This window comes from Manis javanica, chromosome 14, assembly GCF_040802235.1.
Source record: "Manis javanica isolate MJ-LG chromosome 14, MJ_LKY, whole genome shotgun sequence".
Classification (NCBI taxonomy): domain Eukaryota; kingdom Metazoa; phylum Chordata; class Mammalia; order Pholidota; family Manidae; genus Manis; species Manis javanica.
In genome coordinates this window covers 31,221,087-31,236,526 of record NC_133169.1, presented here as the reverse complement: position 1 = coordinate 31,236,526, position 15,440 = coordinate 31,221,087, and the positions used below count along the sequence as shown (strand labels likewise).

At 43.6% G+C, this 15,440-nt stretch overlaps 1 protein-coding gene across 1 annotated transcript; it reads right to left on the bottom strand.

The window, feature by feature from the left end:
• Window positions 1-598: 598 nt before the first annotated feature.
• Window positions 599-1,561, bottom strand: LOC108404017 (olfactory receptor 14C36-like). Its single transcript, XM_017671412.3, has one exon. The coding sequence runs from the start codon at window positions 1,559-1,561 to the stop codon at window positions 599-601; it is 963 nt and encodes a 320-aa protein (XP_017526901.3).
• Window positions 1,562-15,440: the final 13,879 nt, after the last annotated feature.

Here is a 15,440-nt window from a genome sequence, read left to right as displayed (position 1 = left end):
TATATAGTGACTCAGTCAGTAATAGCTCATCGCCTAGAGTATGGGAGCATTAACCTAACAGTAGGCGGGGTATATCATCAAGTACTTTAGGGTCAGGTGAGGATCCTGGACATATGAACTTCTATTTTCCCCACAATCATTTATATAGTTTTAATTCCAGATATGTCATGAACTATATCTTGTTAGATTATATGTCATGAACTATAATTATTAATATCCAAATGCATAAATTCCTATAATTTAAGACAATATTATTTATATATTTATTTCACATTTCGTTGGATAAATTCACATAATAGAGCCTATCATACATATGCATACTTCATTTCTTAGGATTCTTTTGAGGCATTATTGGTATTGTTAATATTTGTTGAATCCTAAACATATATCTAAAATGATGCTATCAATATCTATGGTTATATCCAATCATTAAAACCAACGGTTGAATATTTTGTATTACAAATGATAAATGGAAGGGGTAGTATAAAACAAAATAAATTTTATAAGTTAATTACACAGATACTAAATGAGTGATTTTATAGTGAGCAGCCTAATACATAAAACTCAGTAAGACAGTTGTTTTCTAGAAATTTGTACATCATTCAGTGACTTGGGATGAACCTGAAATTGAACTCTTACTTTCCAGGAAAAAAAATACTGTTTTCCTGACAGCTTCTTTTACCTGTTTGTTTCTAAGACTGTAGATGATGGGATTCAAGAAAGGAGGAACTATGGTGTAAAATACGGAAAGAATCATGCCCTGGATGGTTTCAGAAGTTGCTGAAGGCTTCAGGTACACGGAGGCAATAGAGCTGAGGAAGACAGACACCACCAGGATGTGAGGGACACACGTGGAAAAGGCCTTGCCTCGCTCTCTGGGTGGAAACTTCAACACGGTGGAAAATATTTGAATGTATGATATGGTAATAAAAATAAAGCAACTACCACCAACCGCAACAATAGAAACCGTAAGTAAGAGGAAATTGCTGAAGGTGTCAGAGCAGGAGAGGCTCAGCAGAGAGGGGACATCACAGAAGAACTGATGGACCACGTTGGACTGACAGAAGGACAGCCGGAATGTGCTACCTGTGTGCACAGCTGCGTAGGCAAGACCACTGAGTAGTGAAAATAGTGTCGCTTGCACACAGAACTGGTGGTTCATAATGATGGAGTAGTGCAGGGGCTGGCAGATGGCCACATAGCGGTCACGGGCCATGATGGTGAGGAGCAGAAGCTCCACAAATGCAAAATAAATGACCAAGAAGATCTGAGTCACACACCCCGCCATTGAAATGGCCCAGTTATTAGTGACATAGTTGATACAGGCATTGGGGATGGTGACAGAAATGTAGCACATGTCTAAGACGGACAGATTCCTGAGGAAGAAGTACATGGGTGTGTGAAGGTTCTTGTCAAGAGTGGCAGCACTGACAACAAGAAAGTTCCCTGTGAGGGTGGCCAGGAACATCAGCAGGAATAGCATGAAGGGCAAGAACCTTAGCTCCCACCTGTCAGCAAAGCCCATGAGGAGAAACTCAGTCACTTTGGTGTAATTGGCCATTTCCTAGAAATGATGTTTGACCTGGAAAGCAAAAGGGATAAAAATGAAAGATATGACCCATAAAAATATAAAATACCTTAAATATTTTCTTTAAACATGTTTCCTTACACTTTACAAAGTTGACCTTTGTATATATGGAATGTCTTTCATTATAAAATCTTGATCTCCTCAGTTTATTACTACTATTGAGTAGTTAATATCGCAAAATGCTAAGGGTAGGGTTTTCTGATCCCTTGTCTGATTATGCTATTCATTGTTCAAACTATATCAATAACATACAGCCCATAAGTTTTATTATTTTAATAAAGATTTAATTAAAATACAAATTTAAATATATATCATATAATACATAATTATATACTTATATATAATATCTATATATTTAAATATATAATAAATTATATTAAAAATATAGTAAATGATAAGGATATGGTCAGGATTTATAAAATGAAATATTACTCAGCCATTAAAGAGAATGAAATATTACCATTTGTAACCACACAGATGTTGCTAGATAACATTATGCTAAGTAAAATAAGTCAGAGAAATACAAATACTATATAATTTCACCTATATGTGGAATCTATAAAGTCTAGCAAAGTTATAAAGAAATGAAACAGAACCAGATTCATACATACAGAGAACAAACTGCTGTTTCCTGGAAGGGTTGGGGATGGGTGATGGGCAAAATAATTGAAGATGATTAAGAGGTACAAACTTCCAATTTTAAAATAATTAAATTACATGGATATTTACAGCATAAGGATTATAGCTAATAATATTTTAATAATTTTTTACTGTGACAAGTGTTAACTAGTTCATGGTGATCATTTCATAATACTTAAAAATATATCACTATTTTGCACATCTGAAATTAATATATTGCATACAATTCAATAAAAATACAAATACATGAAAAATGCATCCACAACTTTTTGTAATTTATTACTAAGTGCATTGATAATAATTATTGAAAACAGGGCAAGATAAATGGTTGTTTACTAACATTATTTTCCATGCTTATATTTTTATAGGAAACTAGCTCTAAAAGGGATGACTACCACCTTAAATTCATGAATTTTGTATAGGGATAAAATAAAGCTCTTGCCTACCTGTGATAAGTACAAGCTAAAATCTTACTCTTTCAACCATTTGTTACTGATTACTCAAAATCATTCAAAAACTGTTCAAACAACAGAGGTTTTACTGAAACAGAAATATTGCCTTTTAGGTGCTTTATTCTAATGAGGGTAAAATATAATATATATAAACATAAACATGTACTTAAAAAATTCATAAATTAATGGGCCATAAAAAATCAGACAATATGTACTACTTCCTCCTTTTAAAAATTACTCTGTGAAATGTTAAATATTGAAAACATGGTGTCATAGAACTACAGAGACATTTTATTATACTAAACCACATTCCATTTGTATTTCCAAAAAATTAATAAATTGTCCCTTAGTTCATATTAACTGAAATTTAGTGATGCAGTATTTTGTTTATACTATTTGTTTATACTATTTGAAAATCCCTTTCTTCATTTGACTCTATTTTTCATTCATGTATCTCATAAAAAGCTGTAGAATGCATAGCTTTAATCAGAAGTAAGACATGATCCAAATGTGATAAAAAAATAAGTAACCAGATTATTCTTGGTTCAGATCTCAGACCACTTCAACAGACTTTGTAAAAAAAAGAAACTTGATTTCTTTACAAAGCCCTTTAATTTTTAGCAAAATATATGGTTAACTTGTTTTTGAATAACATAACCATAAAAATATAGACTGAATTAAATCCATGTGGGATATAAGATATGTGAACTCTTAAAAGTAAATTTGCAGGTGAAAAAAAGGTAGAGTTGTAAATAAAACAAAGATTAAGTAAAAATGAAAGTCAGTCTTGTTTATTTTTTGTAAATAATGAAATGTACAGCACTTTTCTTCAAACATAAAAATATTATTTAAGTTGCGAGATTAAAAATGATTTTTGTTAACCAATCCCCATGTTAAAAAAACATTTATTTGTATTATTTACAATCATTTTGAGGAATGTTGAAGTAAACAATTTAACTCAGAAATTTCAAATGTTTTTAACATTATGCATATTTGCCTATATTTCAAATTGTATACCAGGCACAACTATATAGCTATGCACGTGTATATATGCAAACATATTTATATTCATAGTGTTCCATCGTATATACATGTAAAAGATTTTTTAAACATCTGTGAATGTTGATGGTCAAGAGGAAAAATTAATAAGAGAGCTTTTTTTTTTCTCAGTGAATTTCCTCAGTTCCAATATTTTTAAAAAATGAGTTATTCATGACACAGACACACTGCATGCCTAAAGTAAATAAAAATAAAAAAACAAAGCATTCTATTTTCTAAATGGCAACAGGGGAGGGACTGCATCTCCTACTGTGATTAAATATACCTAAATTTCCTATAAAGCATGTATTGAACACTAAGGTAAATATTATTTTGTAGACCTCAACAGATATCTGATGGGTAATAATAATAAATGACTTAAATTAGTTTAATATTGAGAATTAGTACTAATACTTAATATTCCTAAATTATTTGATGGATTTACCTTAAAACACGCAGTAATTGTTTGCTAAGTGTTATTCAATGGATATCACTTTACTTAAAATGAATTTGATACCATTTTATGCCTAACCTGTGAAAAATGACCAAAATAATAGACGTACCAATGAGACAGGGACCGTAGATGTAGTCAGAGTAAGGTGAGGGCCTCCAGAGGGGGCAGGGCGAGATATTTGCAGTCACAGCAATTGTTATGGGTCTCAGATCGGCACGCCGGAGTAGGAGTAAGGAAATAGGTCCTCACAGAAGAGTAGATTATAAAAAGGGAGCCTTTATTTCAGCCGGCTGGCGTCTGCCAAGGAGCGAGCTCTCCAAGTGCAGCCAGAGCCCCTGTTAGAACATCCTTTTAAGCATTTTTACCACATCCTGCTTAGTTTTTTTGCAACTCTTCTGCCTTCGCCTAAATACAGTAAGCTATATTCCTTGTTTAATGCTCAGGGGGCTTAAGCATCCTGCTTTGCCCACATGCTGCAGGAAACGTGTGCTACTACTGGTCTCTAACAAAGCAATGTATAGAAGCAAAAATAGTGTGGTTAGTTGAACATCCTGTTTCTCATGGGATTTATATCTTTTCCTTTAGTTTCTCAGAAGTTGGTACCTGACTAGGGTCTGGGGCTAACTTTACAGAGAGCTTTGGGTCCTATTTTTATGTCTGAAACTGCTTCAGCCCCTCACACAATGTAACTACATGCAAGGAAACCCCCCTACTAAAACTCTGTTAAACATTAAGCTCTAGAATCATTCTTCAATGAAATCAGTTAATGCTCCCCAGATAAAGAATAGTAGTATGTTTTATTATGCTAATCATTTGTAACCATGTGTAAGATTCACTTTAGCATACTAAAAGGCCCAGGCCTACGTGCTGTCTTTCCTCCTTCAGATCTGATGAGGTAATTTTGCAAATTGAGCAACTAATTTAGCTGCAGACCCAGCTGTAGATGGCAGGGTAAAGGGTAGGAAGAATTCCATCTTAAAGATAAGATTACATTTTAACACCCAGGAAGTTCAAGAGGCAAGATTCTTTAGCAAATAGGCAATACCTCAGCCCCCCTTGGGGGCTGGGCAGGCAGCCTTTTGATGTGCTACCAGACCAAGGCACCAGTGTCCCAGAGAGAAATCAAGGCAGGAAATTCCTTATGTTAATTTTTAATATTCAGGGACCACTTAACAAGTCCACACCCCTAAACTCTTTTTCACATTCTCGAAAAATCCTCAACTGCCTATAAAATCCCCTAGACAACGCACCACTACGGACTCTCTTGTCCCCTTCTGGCATGAGCCAGGAGCTCTGTGGTTCCCTTTATCTCTAAATAAAAGCCTGTACCTTGCTCTCCTACCTTGACTGTTTGTGAAGCTCATTCTTTGGCTTCGTGAACAAGAACCCTGGCATCACCAAGATCTGACATCTAATGTTTAATATTTAATTAAGATATTGAGTTCTTATACCCAAGAATTTAGGTATTTAACATTCATGTCTTCCCTTCCTCCATGACCTACTATAAACTAATGTTTCATTCTAACATAAACTGAAATAAGTGGCACAAGTCACTATGAATTCCCTTATTTTGATCCCATAATGAAAGTCCACTTTGGGATTTTTAAATTGAAGTTTCTGGTAATAGTAAAATAAAGTTGAACCAATTCAAGGAAGCAAATTTAAGGAGAACATAAAATCTGTATTTTTTTATAGCTCTTTGTTTAGCTTTTTCAGTTACTTCATATATTTAGATATCACATATCTTTTAATTGAAATGAGTATTCTATCATTATGTTGATTTTTAAATGTATTTTATCTATAACAGGAATTCCAAAAAGGGAAGTAGACACAGAGAAAAATTCCAAGATTCAGTTACTGCAAAGAAAAACTTGCATTGTTGTTGTAAAGCGAAAGTATACCATAGAGGAATATTTCTGAAATATTACTGGAAAGTTTTTATAAAGTATTAATGCTTTTTCAAATAGTTTAGTATGCAAACATATCCCAACTGTTTAATATGATTTTTACCTGAACATTGATGTCCTTCTGAGTCTTCTCTAGAACTTACATTCTCACAGTCCTTTACATTTTCCAATTATATGGTAAATAAATGTCTTAAAAAATGATTTTCAATCAATAGTGACAGCATAAGTAAATAAATACCAGCTGTGTTTTTTTTAATGTTAAACATTAGTCCATCACACTCCAATATCACTGTTGTGGCAGTAGGAGTCATAGGAACAACTCTAAAACATTGGGTAGGAATTCTCAAGCTTATTATTTTCTTGAAATAGTTATCTGTTCAATTACTGGGTTGGCTTATTGCTTTAATTAAGTTATTAATTGTTTCACAGAAACAAAGTATAAAACATGAGGCATAGCATTGATACTCTCCCTATATTTTCAATTTGAACACATGTTCCATTAAATTTAAAAAATTTCAAAACACAGCAAAAGGTTGCAAGGAAATCAGAATGTGAAGTGAAGGAAGAAAAGTGAAAAAATCTTACCAATAGCAAATAAGTGTACTTACTCCTGGGTATCGTATGTTCCTAATCAGGAGCAAACAAAGATTTCTGTTAGCTTCTCAAGATCAATATTTTAGAAGTACTTTATGCAGATTTTCCTATTCAGACAGGATTTGAGAACGTCTTCAGCTGAAAAATGTGTGGAATAGGTCAGTCATGGTCTCCTTTATGTAGTATTGTAGACAAATCTATGTCATGAACTGCAAAGCCTCTGGAAACACAGCCCTTACTGCTCAGGGTTGGACAGCTGCCCGGGGTCAGTTGAAGCAGGCAATGATCTCTGGAGCCCAGGTGAGTGCTGCACGAGTAGGAATGGAGACAGTGAGTGAATAGGCAGATATGGCGTCACACACAAATGTGCCCGCAAGATTTGTAAGTTAATAAAAGAATAACGTCAGGGAACATGTGTGTCTCCTCGCGTTCACTGGGGACATCTGCATGGATCTTGAAAGGAAAGGAGCGACACATAGCAGCAATTCACCGGAGAGTTCCGCTTTATTAGGGAAAGGTGCTGGGTTATATAAGAAGGGGCATGAATTGATTGAGGTGTCACTTCTATGGGGCTGGTGGCTGTTGGCTAGGTGCTGGGATTGGGAGGGGGGCAAGAGGTGATTGGGCTTCAGGTGGCGCTGGCGGGAACTGAGGACCCCGAAGAGAAGCCGGAAGTTTGCCATCTTACTGGTGGGGACCCTTCATTACCCCCTTTCTCCTCTATGCGTTTGTGGACGTTGCTTTCTCTCTGGCTGCTTCCTGCTGAACAGGGGTGGAGAAGGGAGTGAGGGCTTGAGGATTGGGAGGAAAGGGTTGATAGGACTCCCTGCAGTAAGGACGAGTAGATGTGGACTTCTTCAGGTTTGGAAATCAATGAAGGTTCTCTGTAACCATAGGTTGGCCAAGAGGATATGGGTGTCAGGAGCCAGACGTCTGCGGCTATTGTTTCCAGGAACAGTTTCCAGTGGAGAGAGGGGTCCATCTCAGCATGTGGTGAGGAGGTCACGTGAGGGTGAGGGATCTTCTGTGGCCAGAAGCTGGTAGTTCCTGAGTAAAAGCTGATTGAAAGCTTGATTAGAGATTTTTCCGACTTGGGATTTGATGAACTTTATTATACAGGGTAAGAAGAGAAAGGCAAGAAGAATGATTATTATGGGGCCTGCAAATGGGCCAGAGCCAGGTGAGGAGGGGGTTTGTTAGTATTGACGAGAATGGGTTGGAATTGGAAGCAGAGTGGAGACTGGAGGCAAGGTCGGTGAGTTTGGTAATGTCAGTTTCTACAATCCCAGATTCGTTGATGTAATAGCAGCACTCTTCCCAGAGGAAGACGCAGGTGCCGCCCTTCTCGGCTGTAAGCAGATCTAGGGCCTGCCGGTTTTGAAGGGTGACTTTAGCTAGCGAAGTGACCTGTCTTTGGAGAGAGGCTAGAGAATTGGCAGTGGATGTCAGGGCTCCCTCAAGTTTGGCGTCGAGATCTCTAACTGCCCATAGAGAGTGACCCAAGGCTCCTCCCGAAAACCCCACCCCAATGGCTGAGGTGATTAAAGAGATACCGACCATGATGGGAAGGAAAGCAGCCCTTTTTGTGCGCATGCAAGGGAGGTTGGAGCTCAAGGAATTCTGCCATGCTGTAAAGTGTAAGCTGTGGGATTAGGGTGACGAGAATGCAGGGTGTATCGGAGTTGAGAGGTAGTGAGTTGAAAAGGCTGCCATTACACCAAAAGAAGTGTCCCGGTTGTGTAAAAGTCTTAGAGCCGGAGGTAGGGGTGTAGATAGAGAGGCAGTGAAGTGCACTGGAGGGAGGTGGAGTTGGGCCTACACAGTGGTGGATGGTGAGATTATCTGGGTATTCTGGTTCCCATAGGGGTATGTCTGCCAGGGGATGGAGGGGTTGTCCTTCTGCATGGAAGGAGTAGTTGGAAATATTGAGGGGCACGGCGGCCAGCAGTGGGCGCTGTAGTGATGCACACAAGAAACAATTGGCGGTGTTGAGGGTGTGGTTGAGAAAGATGGTGGTGTCTTGAATGAGCTGTAACCAAGAGTAGGAGGAATAAGAAGATGAAGAGGTGCCATCAAGAGTTTGGATAATGACTTTCTCGGAATGTCTGATATCTGATGCAACTTGAGAGATCTGGGAGCGAGAGGGAACATACTCTCTAGAGATATGAAGGGTACCATGGGGGGTCGAGGACCCCTTGTAGTAAACTGAGGCTGTTACTCCAGCAGCCCATTGAGAGTCCCAGGGATCTGGGATTGATAAGGAGAATGAGCCATTGGGATATTTCATGAAACGGTTGGAGGAGTAATACTGTGGGTACTGGAAGTCACCCATGTAGTGAATGGTGCAAGACCAGTAGGGGCATCCCCCGTAGGTGTCTTGCCATCACCTGCAATAGGCTTGTCTTTGGTCATAGAGGAAGCAGAGGTAGGGAGAATAAAGGTAGCTGTAAATGAATACTTCGGTGGAGGGAGGAAAGTGGAGGTACAAAGGCTCAGAGCAGCCTTTCAGAGGGCAGTCTGATGTGGCAATGAGGGCAGTAACTTTTCTTTGATGCTGTGTGTAAGTCTGCTTGACTTTGAATTGCCATACAAAGGAGGGTGGGGCGGCAGGGAAGACAATAGGAATGAGGGAAAAAAGCGAGAGAGCAGTAAAGGAGGAAAAAGTCATGATTCAGGTATGGATGGCAAAGGGGGTGCACGGGAGATGCGGAGCTTCAAGGGATCAGAGGGATGAGGTGTGGTAGAGTAGACAGCGTCTTGGGCTGTATCCGAAGGACTCTAGGTTGTGACTGATGGGTCTTGGGTGTCCAGAGAAGGTGGGTCTTGGGTATTTGGTTTCAACCTGGAGATATGAATCCAAGGGGTGACAGAGTTATCAGGCAGTGAGAGCTTGGCGGCCAAGTGGGTGCAGAGAATAACTGGGTGTGCACCTTCCCATTTCGGGGTGAGAGAGGGCTGATCCTCTGGTGGCTTATAAAACACTAGTTGGCCGGGCTGTAAGACAGGAGGATTTTGGGAGGCGGATGGATCAGGAAGGAGCCAATCCTGATATTTCCACAATTCGGTGTGGAGGAGAGAGAGTACTGGAAGGGCTATATTGGGAGGAATTGGACCTTTGTGGGAAGGGAGCCCCCGGGGTAGAATCGGGCGGCCGTACATGATCTCAAAGGGCGACAAGAAGGAAGGTTTCTTTGGGAGGGCTTGAATGCGGAGTAGAGCTAAGGGAAGTAAGCGAACCCAGTCAAGGTGTAGTTCTAGAGATAGTTTGGTCAGGATGTCTTTTAGAGTCCTATTGGCTCTTTCTACTTTTCCTGAAGCTTGTGGTCGATAAGGACAATGTAAATGCCAGGGGAGTGAGAGCGACTTGGAGAGGTTCTGGATAATTTGGGCAGTGAACTCAGGGCCGTTATCTGATTGGAGGGAAGTGGGCATCCCGAACCTAGGAAAGATCTGGGTGAGGAGGATAGAGGCAACTATGGATGCTCGTTTGTTAGTGGTGGGGAAAGCTTCGACCCATCCTGAAAATGTATCTACTAGCACGAGTAGGTATCTGGTACGTCGTACAGGGGGCATGTTAGTGAAGTCTATTTGCCAATCTGCAGCGGGGACATTACCCCTTGCTTGATGAGCCAGGAAGGGTCGGGCTTTGAGGGGGGTATTAGGGTTAGTGCTTTGGCAGATGGTGCACTTGCAGGTGATTTGGTTAAGTAGGGTTTTGTCTTCAGGAGAGAGAGGAAAAAAAGATTGTAAAAAATGGATCAAGGATTGGGGGCTGGGATGGAACAGGTCATGTAAGAGGCGGAAGAGAGACTCTTTGTCCTGAGAGCAGAGGGCGTCTTGTGATAAGGCTAAAACTGCAAGGGCAGACGGATTGTTGTCTGGTGCGTTTTCTGATAGGGCAACTGACCGGGCTACTCTGTCGGCCTTGTTGTTACCTCTTGCAATGGGGGAGTCATCTTTTTGATGTGATTTGCAGTGGACTATGCCTAGTCGGTGTGGGAGTTGTGAAGCCTCTAGAAGTTTAGTAATTAAGGCTGAATTAGTTATGGAATTCCCTTTTGTGGTGAGGAGGCCTCGTTCTTTCCATACTGCCGCATGGGACAAGAGAATGTGGAATACGTACTTGGAGTCAGTGTACAATGTGAGAGACGTGTCCCGGGCCAGAGTGCAAGCTCTGGTAGCTGCAATGAGTTCAGCCTGCTGATTGGTTGTACCAGGGGGTAGGGCTCGTGCTTCAATGACATCTTCGAGGGAGACTACTGCATATCCTGAGTAGTGGATGCCCTCATGTTTAAAGGAGGACCCATCAGTAAACCAGATGAGGTCGGAGTGTGAGAGGGCTCCTTCGGAGATAGTGGAGTGGCACGGAAGGAAGTTGTGAAGGGCTTCCAGGCAATCATGCGAGGGAGTATGAGGAGAGTAGGGCAGAGGAAGAAGAGTGGCCGGATTCAGGGGTGGGCAGGGGAGAAAAGAAATGTTTGGATTTTGGAGGAAAGAGGACAGTAAGGTCAGGAGTCTGGAGGGAGAGAGAGTCTGTAAACTTTTGTAGGTTAAGAGATCTTTTAGGTGATGTGGGGACACAATGGTAAGAGGCGCTCCGAATGTTAGTTTATGAGCTTCTTTCTGCAAGAGCTGTCCAGCGGCTAATGCCCGTAGGCAGGGGGCCCATCCCCGAACTGTGGGGTCTAATTGCTTGGAGAGATAAGCTACTGGGGCAAAGGATGGGCCATAATATTGGCCTAGGACTCCTAGAGCTTGACTGGACCTCTCATGAATGTATAATGAGAAGGGTTATGACAAATCAGGGAGATGGAGAGCTGGAGCTTATACAAGGGCTTGACGGAGCTTAATGAAGGAGTGTCGGGGTGAGAAGGATAATGGTTCTTCAGGGGGGCCCTTGCTGAGGTCGTATAGGGGTCTTGCCAACAGGGAGAAGTTAGGGATCCACGCTCTAAAATACCCAGCCAAGCCTAGAAAGGAAAGGATTTCTGTCTTGGTTTTGGGAACGGGCAGGTCTGAGAGGAGTCATTTTCTGTCTAAGGTAATGGACGTTCTTTGTTGAGACAGAAGGAATCCAAGGTAAGTGACAGAGGGGAAGAGATTTGAGCTTTGACAGGGGATACTCGGTAACCTCTGGAAGCTAGAAGGTTAAGTAGAGACGCAGTGTCAAGTTGAGACTGTTCCCATGAGGGAATGCAGAGCAGAAGATCATCTACATATTGTAATAAAGTGGACTCGGGGTGATCATGGTGAAACTGTTTGAGGTCTTGAGCTAGGACTTGTCCAAAAATATGGGGACTATCTCGGAAGCCTTGTGGTAAAACTGTCCAAGTAAGTTGTACAGAATGTCTGGTGTATGGGTCCGTCCAGGTGAAGGCAAAAAAATCTTGGGAGGAGGGGTCTAGAGGGATAGAAAAAAAATGCGTCCTTGAGATCTAGGACTGAGAAGTGGGATGCGGAAGCAGGGATCTGCAATAAAAGGGTGTATGGATTTGGAACTAAGGGATGGATAGGGACAACGGCTATGTTGATGAGGCGAAGGTCTTGGACAAGGCGGAAAGATCCGTTGTTTTTTTTAACAGCTAATATGTGGGTATTAAATGGGGAGTGAGTGGGTCTGAGGTAGTTTTTGTTTAAGAGATCTTGAATGATGGGTTGGAGGCCTATGAGGGCTGAAGTGGTTAGGGGGTATTGGGCCTGACAGATATACTGAGAGGGGTCACGTAATTTGATAGAGGCAGGGGGACATAGGGCCATGGAGGGGCTTGTAATGTCCCAAACTTTGGGATTTACAGGGTGTATAAGGGCAGAACCGGAGCTTTCATTGGGTAGAGGGGGGTTGTCGGCTATGAGGGCCATCAGAAAGGGAGTACTGGGGGCTGTGGGATTGGATATAGTTATGGAAACGTGGAGGAGGGAAAGGATGTCCCGTCCTAGTAAAGGGATGGGACACTGGGGCACAACTAGGAAGGAGTGGGAGAAAGGTATGAGACTGTCTAGGATTGTGCATAAAGGGGGGGGGTTTAATGGGAAAATCTGTTTACCTCCTACCCCGACTATAGGAGTAATGGCTGGCATGGTAGGGCCCCGGTATTCTCGCAAGACTGAGAAGGTGGCTCCTGTATCTAGGAGGAAGGAAATGGGGCGACCGTCTACTGTTAAAGTAACCCTGGGCTCCTGTTTGGTGATGGAAATGGTCAGGCGAGAAGCCCCCGGGCCCCATCAATCTTCTTCTGCCATCCCCACTACGGTGGGCTTAGGATGGGGGTTGTTCCTCCAGCCTCCCCTTCAGGTGGTTGGGCAATCAGACCCCCAGTGGCCCTTTTTGTGGCATCTGGGGCATGGGGTGGTAGGAGATCTGGCGGAGGGGCACGCCCTTGACCAATGTCCCTCTTTTCCGCACTTGAAACAAGCTCCTGGGGGGGGGCTTGTCTGTAGAGGGGCGCCTAGGTTGTGGTTTTATCAGCTGGGCCAACTTCTGGAAATTGGCCTGATCAGCTTTTTGTTTACGGCGTTCTTTCTCCTCCTCCCGGTTATGGAAGACTTTAAAGGCCACTGTTAGGATCTCAGTCTGTGGGGTAGCGGGGCCCTGTTCTAACTTTTTGAGTTTAGCTTTAATGTCAGGGTAGCTTTGAGCTAGGAAGTATGTCATAAGGACCTGTCTTCCTTCAGGTGTTTCTGGGTCCAGGCTGGTATACTGTAATAGGGCTTGAGTGAGTCTATCTAAGAACTCGGAGGGGGTTTCGTCTCTCTTTTGAATTATGTCTTGGAGCTTTTGAAAATTGACTACTTTACGAGCTGCCTTTTTTAGACCTGCTATTAAGCAGGAGGCAAAAATATCTCGAGAGTGGAGACCCACGGCGGTGTTATAATCCCAGTGTGGGTCTTGTTCGGGGACAGCAGTGGGACCAGGGGGACAGGTGGAGTCAGTCCTGTGGGTTTCGGTAGCATGCGTTTGGGCGAAGTCCCAAGCTCGTCTACGCTCTTCAGGGAGGAGAGTATTGGCCAGGAGCATGAAAATGTCATGATGCGTGAGGCTGTAAGACTGGAGGGTCCATTGAAACTCCCTGATGTAGGTCGTGGGATCAGTGGAAAAGGAACCTAGGCATTTCTCTAGTTGGGCTAAATCTCCTAAGGAGAAAGGGACGTGAACGCGCACGATGCCTTCGGATCCTGCTACTTTCCGGAGCGGGGCGATGATTTTGGGAGGCCCTCGGGACCGAGTCTGAGGCGGACTGAAGGGTTCTGGCTCAGTCTGTGCGGGGGAAACAGGTGATGGGGGCAAAGCCGCGATAATTTTGGGAGTCCCTCAGGACCGAATCTGAGGGTGCAAAGACGGACGAGGCTCTTGGAACTTAGTTAGAGGGGGGCTGAAAGGCTCCGGCTCGATTTGTGGGAGGGGGGAAGGTGAGGGGGACGGAGGAGGAGGTGGTGAAGTGCAGGAGGAGATGGTGGAGGAGGGGGAAGGGAGAGGATGGGAGGCTTCTGCGGGGGTGGAGGTGGCGGCAGCGATAGAGGAACGGGGAGGGGCTGTTGTAGGAGAAGAAGGGGAAGGGAGAGGATGGGAAGCTTCTGCCGCGGGGAAAGCGGCAGCGGTGGCGGCGATAGAGGAAGGGGGAGGGGCTGTTGTAGGAGATGAAGGGGAAGGGAGAGGACTGGAGGCTTCTGCCATGGGGAAAGAGGCGGCAGCGGCGGGGGAGGGTGGAGGGGTTGTAGGAGGGGAAGGGGCCAAAGGGGGAAGTCTGTATGGCGGAGGCTCCTCGGCCAGGTCAAAGGTAATTGAAGAGGGACTGGGAGTGTGTGGAGGGGAGGGAGACGGCATGCAGGCTAGGAGAACTTGGGGCGGGGAGCAGGTGGTGCAGAGGCTGGGATTTTGAGCTAGGAGGCGAAAAGCTTCGATATAGGGAATCTCCTTCCATTTTTTCAGGCGCTGGCAGTAGTTAAAGAGATTGCGAGTGATGTTAGGATCAAGAGTTCCCCCTGTGGGCCATTGGTTGTTATTGTCTAGGGGGTATGTCAGCCAATCTTGGGAGCAATATTTACGGAGAAGTTTTGGTTTTCTATCAGGCGTCAGGGAGAGGGTAGCCAGATGCTTAAGCAGGCATTCAAGAGGTGAACTTTCAGGGAGGGATGAGGAGGCTCCCATGGCTAAAGGACAGAGAAGGAGACAAACAGGGGAAGACAAACGGAGATCCTCGGACTGGAGGCAGACCACAAGGAGACAAAGGGCGTCCCCGATGATCCTTGGTGGTCTGCGGAAACTCGTATACGAGTCGGAATTTCTTGGGAAGTGTGGGTCGTCACCCAGACTTCCCTAAGAAGGCAGAGTGCCGGAGTCACGAGGTACCTAGCGCTAGGCGTTTTCGGCAGACTGAACAGGTTTCAGTGGAGGGAACAGAAGGAGGAGAGGGCGGGAAAGGGAGCGTTCTCATCCGCAAAGGATTCACCTCGTTTATGGCTGTTGGAGGGGGGGGGGCTGAGAGTCTACTGCAGCTGTGAAGGCCTGAGGTGGGGGTTTATGGCTTTTGGAGGAGGGGCCTGAGGGTCCGCTGCAGCCGTGAAGGCCTGAGGCGGGGATTTATGGCTGTCGGGGGAGGGGCCTGAGGGTCCGCCGCAGCCGTGAAGGCCTGAGGCGGGGAGCATTCCCTCCTCGTCCCCGAGCGTCAGGGCCTTGCCGGACGATCACGGTCAATAGCACTGCGATAGCTCGGGGAAGAGTGGCCCACTCCGGGGGGAAAACTTACCTAAAGGCCAGAGAGGAGTGGTGA